Source organism: Syngnathus acus, chromosome 3 (assembly GCF_901709675.1).
Source record: "Syngnathus acus chromosome 3, fSynAcu1.2, whole genome shotgun sequence".
NCBI lineage: Eukaryota > Metazoa > Chordata > Actinopteri > Syngnathiformes > Syngnathidae > Syngnathus > Syngnathus acus.
The window spans coordinates 20,711,774-20,725,006 of NC_051089.1; the positions used below are offsets into that span (position 1 = coordinate 20,711,774).

At 42.4% G+C, this 13,233-nt stretch overlaps 1 protein-coding gene across 4 annotated transcripts in view; it reads right to left on the bottom strand.

Annotated features, from left to right (window-relative positions):
- shank2b (SH3 and multiple ankyrin repeat domains 2b) overlaps positions 1 to 13,233 on the bottom strand; it is a 252,715-nt gene that overhangs the window by 190,537 nt on the left and 48,945 nt on the right. For 3 of the 4 annotated variants that reach the window (XM_037247312.1, XM_037247310.1, XM_037247309.1), the window contains 2 exons: positions 8,709 to 8,825; positions 694 to 771 (listed from right to left, as the gene is read on the bottom strand). In XM_037247312.1, the coding sequence (XP_037103207.1) occupies positions 694 to 771; positions 8,709 to 8,825 (195 nt within the window). Of the gene's footprint in view, positions 1 to 693; positions 772 to 3,830; positions 3,968 to 8,708; positions 8,826 to 13,233 lie in introns of those variants that run through there. The other variant, XM_037247311.1, reaches the window with a different exon arrangement.

A 13,233-nucleotide genomic window follows, 5' to 3' on the forward strand; every position in this document is an offset into this window, starting at 1 on the left:
TGAGAAAATATTTTTAAAGTCCTAATGGACTTTCCAAAATTTAAGTGGACCTCAGTGCGCAGGGAGCTTAATTTGGTCCGATCGCGCAACCGCAGCGCGCCACTGTCGCATTCCTTTAGGAACGTCTTTGTGTTTTAGGATGGCTTTACTGCTTCCACTTGCTTCCTTTGGAGGCATGATTAGAGTTGATGCAATCCTCAGAGTAACGAGAATGTAATAACGAACGGAGTCAGTTGGCATCCGGTCCTCTCGGCTCATCTCGCGAGATTCGACAACCGAATTTCGTCCGACACCCGAAGCAAAAAAATCTCGAATTTTTTGTTCGAATACAAATTTGTTCGAGAACCGGGACGTTCGAAAACCGAGGCTCCACTGTATTTTTAGTCCATTGTATTCATACAAAAATGTACAAAAAAGCACAAACGTCCACAAATATCAATGACCACAGTTAACGACTCTCGATTTCCCACCAAATTTCATTGAACGAAAGAAATCTGGATTAGTCCAGTTTTACCCAGAAAGACATTTACAACCCCTTGTTGCAGCTGACCCTGACCATATAGTACTGTTACCATGGAAACAATATGAAATGTACCCTAAATGCTTTCCCTATGTGCTAAAAGCTGAAATCAATTTGCTTTCGTGATTAACATGCAATGGGCAAAGACTTTTTCCACTTTCTTTTAGTTTTACCTGAAAGGGACTCTGGCTGTTGTAGTTCTTAACTTCTTTATCAGCTCCACGAACAAGCAGCACCTTGACACAATTATCCTGGGAATGAAAGAATACAGGTTTAAAGACAGAAGAAAGTGATCTAAGACAACAAGGAGGCTCGTCAACTCTCCTACTTTGGTCAGGAGAAAGGTCGCTTGTCTTCCAGTGACATAAGAAGAATTGTCCAAAGCAAAAGAAGTCAGTAGAGCATGAACTGTTTAAAATCATCCCATCCCTGGCACAGGGAGAGGAGCGACAACAGAACATCTACCACCTATGTCAGGAATGCAACCTCACTGGCTGTTAAGCGTGGATGTATTCTTCCACTCCAGAGAGAGGGAGGACGCGAGAAATCGAGAGAAGAGCGAGGGAGAAGAACAGAGAAATGGAGACTGCTGAGGGGCTTGAATCTGCTGCACAAATCGCCCACAAAGTGCTCAACCACGCATGGACTGCACACACACACATACAAAGACTATTTTTAGCTCCATAACAAGCTATCGAGGGTTAGAAAATGGCTCATAGTGACACTAACTCCTATGCAGATATTGATAGATACCTGTGTGGCTAGCATTAAATAGTATCAGAGATTCTACGTACATCTAAGAGTTGCAGTAATACTGGTGTAATTTTTATTTTTACATTGGAATATTCAAATGAATTTGTGGGACATATAGGGTGCATTTTTTGCCAACAGACCTCAAGAACACAAGAAGAAAAACAACACTATTGTTCACTAGATCCACCATATCACAAACATATGAGGCATTGGACTCGACAATCTTTAGCCATTCCCTGAATTTAACATTCAATTTGAACTTGTGTTTTACAGGCTGCGCCATCAAAGTTACCGTTTTTTTCCATGTATAATGCGCAAAATTTAACTAATTTATTGTCCTAAAATCTGGGGTGCGCATTATACATGGGTACAATTTTTTATTTTTTTATTTTTTATTTTTTATCCGGATATCATACGGAGGCCGCCATTACAGATGCGCTTTCTTCTCTGCTGTTCACTTCAAACACGCTCCATACGAACACAATGCTCTCGTATCAGACGCTTGCTCGATCACCTGCTCGTTTGCTGTCACAATGTACCCTACACAAATCCGAAACATTTCTTCGCTATTGAGTTTGCTAGCGCATGCGCAGTGATACTGACCGGCAGAATAACATCCGGTTGTTCCCAAAGATGATCTTTTCTGAAATAATTTTACGTTTACGGACTTAAGTAGGAGTCAAAATTTGGGTGCGTATTATACATGGGTACAGGCTTTTTTCCAGCATCAACATGCCATTTTTAGGGTGCGTATTATACATGGGGGCGCATTATACATGGAAAAAAACGGTAAATGCAAAATTGATTTGCTTGATTGTAACGCCTCCGGACGGCGTTACCGAGCTCGGTACGCCAAAACCAGCAGACACAGAGACAGCTTCTTCCCCCGGGCTGTTGCTCTGATGAACTCACACCACTCTTAGAGTCTCAGAGTCATTACTGTGCAATAACTTCCTGCTCTCCACACCTTTTTTGAATTTGTCTACACTGTTTGTACTATGTGTCCTCTCTGCATCCATTGCAGCCTGGTCATCCTGGAAGAGGGACCTTCCCATCTGTGGTCTCTTCTCAAGGTTTCTCATTTCCCCTAGCTGTTTTGAGTTTTTCCTTGCCCTTTTGGGAGTTTAAGATCAGGGGATGTTTGAGAATATTTGCCATTTTTCACATGTCCTGAGTGTTGTTAGTCACCTAAATGTTGAACAGAGGGTGTGATTTACCGAAGTCAAATTCCTTGTTTGGCACGCTCAAACATGGCGAATAAAAAACTCTTGAACTCTCTTGAACTTGTTTTCCCCACCTCCGGCCCTCCCTGTGTGGAGTTTGCATTTTCTCCTTGTGCCCGCGTGGGTTTTCTCCAGGCACTCCGGTTTCTTCCCACATCCCAAAAACATGCTTGGTGGGCCAATTGAGCACTCCAAATTGTCCCGAGGTGTGAGTGCAAGTGCGAATGGTTGTTCGTGTTCTGTGTGCCCTGCGATTGGCTTGCAACCAGTTCAGGGTGTCCCCCGCCTACTGCCCGATAACTGCTGGCATTGGCTCCAGCACACCCGCGGCCCCTGTGGGGACAAGTGGTATAGAAAATGGATGGATGGATTTTTTTTCCCCAGTGACTTGGGACTTGCTTGAGACTTGAAGGTTACAATTTGAGACTTGTGATTACTCCCACCTTTTCCAGATACTCTAGTGATTAAAAGAGTCACATTTTCTTCCACAATTTAAAATTGCTCTGAAGTGCCATGCTTGACATGGTATTTCCAAAACACCCCAAGGATCAACAATTACATACATTATATAGAGATACCGTTTCATGGAAGCCTGCCTCCATCCCGCCCCCTTATACTGTGAGTTCAATGGTGATGCCAGCTTCTGTTAGTAAATGATCCATGATAACCAGCGTGCTGGATCTCGACCAGTTGGTCTTTGGGTCTCCTCATGTGTGTCGCTTGATAATGAGTGTGCATTTTAACCAGCCGTTTTAGTGAACATGTGAAGGTAACATTTGATACAGTATTTGTACTGCGTGACAGGGACACATCACCAAACCCAATTTCCTCAGCCCACCACACCGCCACCATGTCGACAACTTCACTTCACATCAAGTGTCGCTGATCAGAAGCTAATTCTGATCTGTGGATTTAACAAAACTCCATGCAAATCTTCTTATCTTGCACAGCACCAGCAGTTACTACTTTAACCATACATTGCATAATGACATACACACAGGCAGACAGTGATCAATGACCGTTATTCTTTGGGTTGAAATGTACCATCTATTAATCCTGCGCTAAACTGTAACAAATTGATTTTGGGTCACTAAACCAAAATACTAAAAATCTATATCATAAAAATTATACAGTACAACTTGAACTCATTAAAGTTACAATTGAATCCGGTGGTGAAGAAGCTCAAAGGGAATTGTGTCAAATGGTTGATTAGCAGAAGAAACAATAGTTATACATGACTGCTGACCTTTAAATAGAGGGCACATAATGGCAGGCGGAATTATGGTTACATAAAGTGAAGCGGGAGTTACGCTGTTACCGAGAGCCTGTCTCACCTCTTCATGAAAGGCCATGTGACACCTTTCATTTCCCAACTTCACCAGAGGGTTCTCTGCAATGCCTATTCTTCGTAATCTTCCTCATCCTAAACAGAATTGTCTCGCACACCACCATCGTTTGCTGTATAGCTACGCTTTCCACAACCACTACTTTATGGTCGGAAACCTCCTTCAGATGACATAATCTGCAAAGGATGTAATCCAGCTGTGTGCTTCTACCACCGCTCTTGTTGATCACAGTATATTCTGGCCTCTTTTGGAAGAAAGCGTTTACTGCAGCCATTTCTGTCCTTTTGGCATCTAAAGCCACTTCATGTTCCTTTCCTGGATCCCAAATGTACCCATCACTTCATCAATCCCGTTTCCTTAACCAACATGTTAATTACAATCTGAACCAATCCAGAGTCTCTCCCGTCTGAGATGCTGCAGAACTACTTTGTCGATCTCAGGGGTCTCAAACTCAATTTAGCTGGCGGCCACTGGAGGTAGAGTCTTGGGTGAGGCTGGGCCCCATTGTTTTTTTTTTAGGCTCAGATAAAACCTTTTACACCCCCGTTCTCAAAATTAAGCCAAAACTTGGACATTGTTCTGAACATAGATTCTGCCTACTTCTTGCTGATGAGACCTGGCAGCGTTTCCTCTCGCATAGCTGAGCCACATTTGGCGCGAGGGAGGAAGCAGTTGAGACCTTCAGTAGGGCTTGAACATGCTCATTAGCAAGTTTAGACCTGTACTTGGACTTATTGAAGTTCAAGGTAGAAAAGAGCTTTTTGCACAAATACTACCGTAAATTCCGGACTATAAGCCGCGACTTTTTTCCAAAATTTTGAACCCTGCGGCTTATAGTCAGGTGCGGCTTATATGGGGATTTTTTTTGTGATTTTTGTGATGACTTGATCACTTTTATACACTGCGGTATCTTGAAGAAAAAAACAACAACAAAAATACTATTTTGAAACACTACTATGGCTGCTGCTTATTCTGGCTGTGTTGCTTGTGACTATTATGAGCTTTAGTAGGAATGCACGCTAGGTGACCTGCGTCAAAGGGTTCTAAACCCTTTCTCTTACTCTGCCATGTGACTCACAAAGCAGTGGCGCTGTTTGGACCATCTGCATTGTATTAAAACCCAATCAATCAGCATTTAAATTCAATTCTTCTGACATCTTGCTCACCAAAAACAAGTTGTAATGAACGTGAACTTTTAATGCATTTTATTCAGAAGGTTACTTTGAACCCCGAGGCTTAAATGGCGGCGCGGCGTATTTATGGATTTTTACGGCCTCCAGGGGGCGCTCTAGCAGGAAGCAAGAGCGAGACAGACGAAGAAGAGAATGCGCCGAAGAAGACGTGCTAGTTTGTGTTTTGAACATTTCGCGCATCACGCACACATCATTTTCCTCATCATGGAAAACACACGAAGAAATGCATTTGATGCAGCTTTTAAGTTAAAAGCAATCGATTTGGCTGTCAAAGAGGGAAATAGAGCTTAAATGGCGGCGCGGCGTATTTATGGATTTTTACGGCCTCCAGGGGGCGCTCTAGCAGGAAGCAAGAGCGAGACAGACGAAGAAGAGATAATGCGCCAAAGAAGAAATGCATAATAGCGACGACGAAAGAGAGACTGAGAAAGTGTGAGGCGAAGGATATCTAACGCTATTCCAATCGGACACTGAGGAGGAAGACTTCGATGGTTTCAGTGCACAGGAGGAAGATGAAGATGGCTCTTTTTTTTTACTTTTACTGGTACGTTTTTTAACGAGCCCTGTTGGTGCTGTACTACCGTGTTGCTGCTGTGTTACCGCCGCGTCTCAGTGACTTTTACTGGTATGGTATGTTTTTTTTAATCCAGCCCTATTAGTCTTGTGTTACTTCCGTGTTGCTGCGGTATTACTGCCGCGTCACAGGCAGTGTTTGGAAAGAAATGTTAAGGTATGTTATTAAAACTTTAAAAAAGCTTTCTGTGTCCAGTCTTTCTTTGTTAATAACTCGCGTGCACACTTCCGTGTTGCTGCGGTACTACTGCTGCGTCACAGGCAATGTTTAGAAAGACATGTTAAAGTATGTTATTAAAACTTTAAAAAGGCTTTCTGTGTACTGTCTTTCTTTGTAAAAAACGCGTGTGCACGTGCGGCTTATAGTCCGGTGCGACTTATATAAGAAAAAAACTAAAATATGGTTTATAGTCCGGTGCGGTTTATAGTCCGGAATTTACGGTATGTGCTCCCAAAAAGACACATTCGAATAAGCACGGCACAAAACAATTCATATCAAAATTGCGGGCCACACGAACATTAAACGGTCATATCAAGGCGAGGGCCGCAAACAATTGTCCCATCTGCTACAATTGGCCCGTGGGCCGCATGTTTTAGACCACTGGTATATCTCCTTCCAGAATTGTATTTCTCTTCTTATCCACATCATAGCTGTGGGGCATAAAGACTATTTACATTAAACATAACACACTCAATTTCAAATTTCAACCTCATCACTCGATCTGACACCCATTTCACTTCCAGGACATTCTTAACTCTTCCTTTAAAATAACCCCGACTGCCTTTCTTTTCCCATGTACACCATAGTAAAACATGTTGGGATCGGCCTACAATTTGCACTCGCTTGTGACCCCGTAGGACTGCTTAAAAGACTACGGTATGTAGTACTGAACCGAGGAAGTTTGAAACAATTTTTCACAATGTCTGTGTTTTTGGTATTTTGGGCATGATATAACAGATGTTCAGTGATTTAGTGTGGGCGAACAATATGAAAGACAAAGCCGGGCAATTTTATTTATATAGAGTATGATTAAAAGGACATCCGAAAGTGTTTTAAATCAAAGCACAGAAATAAAATACTGTTTAGTTGTACTACGTTCATTTTGTCTTCACTTGTAGATTATTTTACTGGTTCTTTTATCACAGTTCTTTGTCTGTGATAAAAGAACCAGTAAAATAAAATACTGGTTACTAGAATTAACGAAATACAAGAGTGTAAGATGAAAAGATTAAACAATATTTTTAAAATGCTTTAAAGGAGATCAATGAAATTATGAGAAGAAAAAAAAAATATATATAGTTTTTAACCTCATAGACATGCACTGGACACTGTTCAACTGCATTCTGTCGCCAGAAACACATACTTGGAGTTGTTGGACTCACTTTGTTGTTTCCAAGCTTTTAGAAAAGGAATACATTGAAGGCTCAAAAAGGCAAATTCACTAAAGTGATTCATTTTAAAAGCTAACTGAGTGGGTGGGTGAGATGAATAAGATTCAAGTGTCAGCTTTAAAGAACAACAGTTACCAGAGCCACTACTGAGTAACAGATACAATTCTTGTCTCTGTAAAATGATTAAAAGACGATCTTATTGAGAATCTTATTTGCCATTTTTGATAGCCTTTGCATTGGTGTTTGGGGTGAACTACAACCTGACTTTGGGCAATAGGTAGGTTACACCCTGAAATGGTGGCCAGCCGATTTGAGGGCACATACATTTTTTGTACAATCATTGTAGAGGCATTTTAGTTTTCATCAAGCCCAAAAGAATGCTTTTGGAATGTGGGAGAATGCCCAAGTACCTGGAGAAAAAACATGTGAAGAAATTGACAATAAAGCAGACTTTGACTTTGAAGAGTTACGAGCCCTTGTCTCAGCTGGGTTCATGCAAATACTATATTATATCTATCCATCATTCCTAATCTTCTCCGTTCTTGTTTATGTAAGACCATGCAATGAATGCATTGTGAGTTAAAAACACCCTGCTGCCTTTTTGTCTTTTGCATGACGTTCGAAGCAATAAATTCTGCATGCCAACAACAATGCAAGCACAAAGAAAACATGCAGGAAGGCCAGAGTCTAGACTCGAACCCTGAACCTCAGAACTGTAAGGTAGTATATATACTGCAAGGTATAGGTGTACAAAACATGGGAAACAGCAGCACATTCAACTTCACAAAAATAAATAATGATAAATGATAAACAGTGAGACACGATGTTAGTGGATTCTGACAACAGCTGTGAAGCTGAAGCTTTGGAGGGCATTTTAGCAAATGAGAATTTCATGTTTCATTCCTTTTTGTCCATATACTGTGAATATAAAAGTATAATATAAAAGGTCTGAGTTACCGTTTGCAGTCACACGATTTACTGCTGACCAAGAGAAGTTTGTTTTTTGATATTCACAGACATCTTTACTAACCACAAAAAAAACATTGTAGAAATAAAATCTCAGCTTTTACGCAGACATTATTCAAAGATTGCATCTGATCTGAAAAATTATTTCATTCAAAAACTAGTTTAGTACCAACTGTCTGTTTATATTATAAAATTAAACTAACTTTCCGCTGGAAGAAATGGAACCAGAAAAAATGCTCAAAAGCAAAGGTGAATGTAAACGTTAAACACATACGAACGCGTATTTGTACGCACGCACACACACACACACACGCACACACGCACACACGCGCACGCGCGCACGCACGCACGCACGCACACACATACACACACACACACACAGTTAGAGCATCGTGTCTTAAGCACTGGTTGGTAACAGAATTGAATCAGTTTGTAAAATCTCTGCCACCGCTCAAAATAGCAACGTTAGCACTCAGACACTCAAATGAGCACAGCATGAGAGGGGTGTCAATGAAGTATTAATATATTGTAGATCACAAGGTGATCCAAAATGCTGTTCTTGTATTACAAGGCGGTTTCAAATCAGAATGTAATAAATATATAAATAAGGGAGGCCTTCAGTTGTTCCAATTGTAACTTTAAATCAGTAATATTTTTCCTATATTGTCCCTTCACCTTGCTATGTTTTGATATTGACACACAAAATTCACATCATTTTATATATTTTGTGCCCACTACTCACCTGGTTATATAGAGCACAGATGTGTAGGGCAGTGTTTCCTGTGGCATTCTGAGCACTCATGTCTGCTCCATAGAACAGAAGATGCTCCAGATGTTGCACATGTCCATGCCGGCAAGCCTGAAAACACAAATTCCCAATTTACTTCCATTCGCAGAAAACGGTAATTTGCAAGTTGCAGTAATCTCCCATTTACGCTAGATGTCAGTGTGCTGCAAAAGAGATTAGAACCAGAATGGAAAGAAGCCGCACTTTGTTTGAACCCGGCCGCAAAAAAATGGGAGACACATGATAGCGAGCGGTAGATTAAAGGCATTACATCAACTAAAAAAAAAAGGAAAATGCACAAATCTGGAAAAAAGGATTCAAGTTTAAAAGGAACTGCATTTGTTGAGAGATCGCCTGAAATGTTTAAGTGCCTAAAGCACTCCTTCTCACATAGTGGGGTGCGATGCCAGGCGCGATGCGTGTGACTCCGGGGAACATGCTATTTTTTGGCCGTACGAGATTAAAGGGTAATTAGACATCCACGGCAGTAGGTGGAAGTGGCGGTATCATTGCGCAGGGAGTGTGCGCAGGGAGTACCGTAATTTTCGGACTAAAAGTCACTCCGGAGTACAAGTCGCATCAGCCATAAAATGCCCAAAAAAACGTTAAACACATACGAACGCGTATTTGTACGCACACACACACACACACACACACACACACACACACACACACACACACACACACACACACACACACACACACACACACACACGCAGGCTTTGGACTGCGACCTCAAATAAATCGTTCGTTCGTTCATTCATTCATTCATTCATTCATTCATTCATTCATTCATTCATTCATTCATTCATTTTTATTTGCGTCCAACAGATCAAGGAGAAACCAGCAGACACATAGGTTCTCAGCCAATCAGAGATAGTGAAGGGCGGACGCACGCACGCACGCACGCACGCACGCACGCACGCACACACACACAAGTGTTGGAATATCTGGACCACAGTCAACAAGAGGAGGTTCCCAACTGTGAATGGAAACATTACACAACATTCTACATTTTACATGAATTGACACAACAGTGTACAGTACAGTACATTCTTTGAAAATTCATTTTTTATACCAGATATATTGAACAGTATTTCAATATACCGTAATTTTCGGACTAAAAGTTGCTCCGGAGTACAAGTCGCATCAGCCATAAAATGCCCAAAAAAGTGAAAAAAAACATATATAAGTCGCTCCGGAGTATAAGTCGCATTTTGGGGGGCAATTTATTCGACAAAATCCAACACCAAGAACAGACATGAACGAGCAACAACAGGCTAAACGATAGGTATGCTAACGTGACATAAACACAAACGAAGAGCTGAGAATGGGCCTGACGTAACATTCAGAGTTATTAAAAAAAACTATTACATAAATAACACGTTTATAAAACCATCTGTTTCACTCCAATTCATTAAATCCATCGATCGTCCTTTGTCAACAATGGGTGCGCGCCGCTGATGGCGCTTGCACATCAAAATATTCCACAGGCCCATATAACGATATATAAATTATATGTCAAATAACTATTATATAAGCAATAATATTATCAAACCATCTGTGCACTCGAAATCATTAAATCCATCGATCAAATTCCTCGTCCTTTGTCAACAACGCCGCGCGTGCGCCCTGACGTCAGCCTCGTCGTTATTCCACAGATCTAGTATATAACTATATTGTAGTGTTAACAAAGTACAAGGAAAGACGTGGGTTTGGTAAATGGCTCTATTTAACAAAACAAACTTCCAGGCGTGTGGCAGCGTGGACTTCCAGCCATGGAGGTGGAAGAGAGCTCCATAGAATAGGACCGGGCGTGCGTAAAAGCCATGACCGAGCCCCATCCACCGTCCACGGACAGCCACCTGGCCGAGCGCCGGCCCCCGACTTCTATCCACGGAGGTGAAAGAGAGCTCCGTAGAGTAGGACCGGGCGTGCGTAAAAGGCATGTCCGAGCCCCATCCACCGTCCCCGGACAGCCACCCGGCCGAGTTATTAAAAAACCTATTACATAAATAACAAGTTTATAAAACCATCTGTGTCACTCCAATTCATTAAATCCATCGATCGTCCTTTGTCAACAATGGGTGCGCGCCGCTGACGGCGCTTGCACTTCAAAATATTCCACAGACCCATCCATCCATCCATTTTCTGTACCGCTGTATCCCCACGGGGGTCGCGGGCTTGCTGGAGCCTATCCCAGCTGTCATCGGGCAGTAGGCGGGGGACACCCTGAACCGGTTGCCAGCCAATCGCAGGGCACACAGAGACGAACAACCATCCGCACACGCACTCACACCTAGGGGCAATTTGGAGCGCTCAATCAGCCTACCAAGCATGTTTTTGGGGATGTGGGAGGAAACCGGAGGACCCGGAGAAAACCCACGCGGACACGGGGAGAACATGCAAACTCCACACAGGGAGGGCCGGAGGTGGAATCGAACCCGCACCCTCCGTACTGTGAGGCGGACGTGCTAGCCAGTGCGCCACCGAGCCGCCTTCCACAGACCCATATAACGATATATAAATTAGATATCAAATAACTATTATAGAAGCAATAATATTATATAACCATCTGTGTTCTCTAAATCGTTAAATACATCGATCAAATTCCTCGTCCTTTGTCAACAACGCCGCGCGTGCGCCCTGACGTCAGCCTCGTCGTTATTCCACAGATCTAGTATATAACTAGATTGTAGCGTTAACAAAGTACAAGGAAAGACGTGGGTTTGGTAAACGGCTCTTTATTTAACAAAACAAACTTCCAGGCGTGTGGCGGCGTGGACTTCCAGCCACGGAGGTGGAAGAGAGATCCATAGAATAGGACCGGGCGTGCGTAAAAGCCATGACCGAGCCCCATCCACTGTCCCCGGACAGCCACCCGGCCGAGCGCCGGCCCTCGACTTCCATCCACGGAGGTGAAAGAGAGCTCCGTAGAGTAGGACCGGGCGTGCGTAAAAGGCATGTCCGAGCCCCATCCACCGTCCCCGGACAGCCACCCGGCCAAGCGCCGGCCCCCGACTTCTATCCACAGAGGTGAAAGAGAGCTCCGTAGAGTAGGACCAGGCGTGCGTAAAAGCCATAATAGTTTTTCAAACCTTTTGTGTCACTCCAAATCCTTCAAACTCTTCGTCCTCCGTGTCACTTAGAAACAAAGCCGCTAATGATGCCAGTAGTACGTGGGGCCCTTCGTCATCTTCGTCATCCCGTGATCAATCTTTGTCCTTTTTGTAAACAACCGCCGCGCCACGCCGCGTCGCGCTGCTGACATCACTTGAAATTCAAATTACAGTAATCCCTTGCTACATCGCGGTTTGTTTATCGCGGTTTCACTCCTTATTATAAGTCGCCCCCCCACCCAAACTATGAAAAAAACCGCGACTGATAGTCCGAAAATTACGGTATTCGCTCTATAGTGTAGAGCGCACGGAACATACGCACACACAGTACAGAGCAGGCGATAAAAAGTGCAGTGGGACACCATGGCAAAATATTTAACAGGGTTGAAAAGAACGGCGGAGAGAGACGGAGATGAGAAAAATGAGTCACCCGAAAGCTAAGACAAGGAAATATGACGAAGCGTACGTAGCACTCGGATTCAGTGTGACTACGGTGGGAGACGAGGAAAGACCAGTGTGTTTACTGTGCCTTAAAATGTTGGCAGCGGACAGTATGAAGCCAAAAATATTAAGGCGGCACTTAAAGACATTGCACCCCAATCACGCTGATAAAATTCTTGAGTTCAATCATCCCGCTTTGTGAACACTACTTCAATCGGCGAGCTCTGTTAGCATCATATAAAGTAGCGTACCAAATTGCTGAGTGCAAAACAAACCACATCATTGCAGAAGAGCTGATACCGCCTGCAGCCGGGCATATTGTCATACTGCTTCATTTTGATTAAAAAATAGCACAAATAGTTTTATTCATTTTTGTTTTGTAGGTTAAAATGTTTATATGATGTGGTCCTGAGTTAATGTTGCTGATTACTTTGAATTTAATATTATGTATTGCTGTTATTTAATATTATTTATGTTTATTATTATTTTATTGCATTTTTTCAGCATAAAATGGCAGTTGGTCAAGAATGTTTATAGTTTAATTATAATTTATTTTTCAGTTTCAGGCAAAGTGATGCACTTGGAATCTGATCTGTTACAGACTAAAAAACAATGTTATTAATAATAATAATTTGTTTATTTATTTTTTGTTTTCTTTAATGTTAATATGGATACAAGCATGGGGGGCGCAAAATGTTTTCTCCCTACAGGGGGCATCACAGAAAATAATTGAGAAGCACTGGCCTAAAGCAAGAAAATCACAATACATGGATGGATGGATGGATGGATGGATGGATGGATGGATGGATGGATGGATGGATGGATGGATATACTGAACTACAGCAGTATAAAAGAGAGCAGTGTTTATAGTATTTAAAATGTAATCAACTCATCACAGCTCAACATTTTAATGTACATCA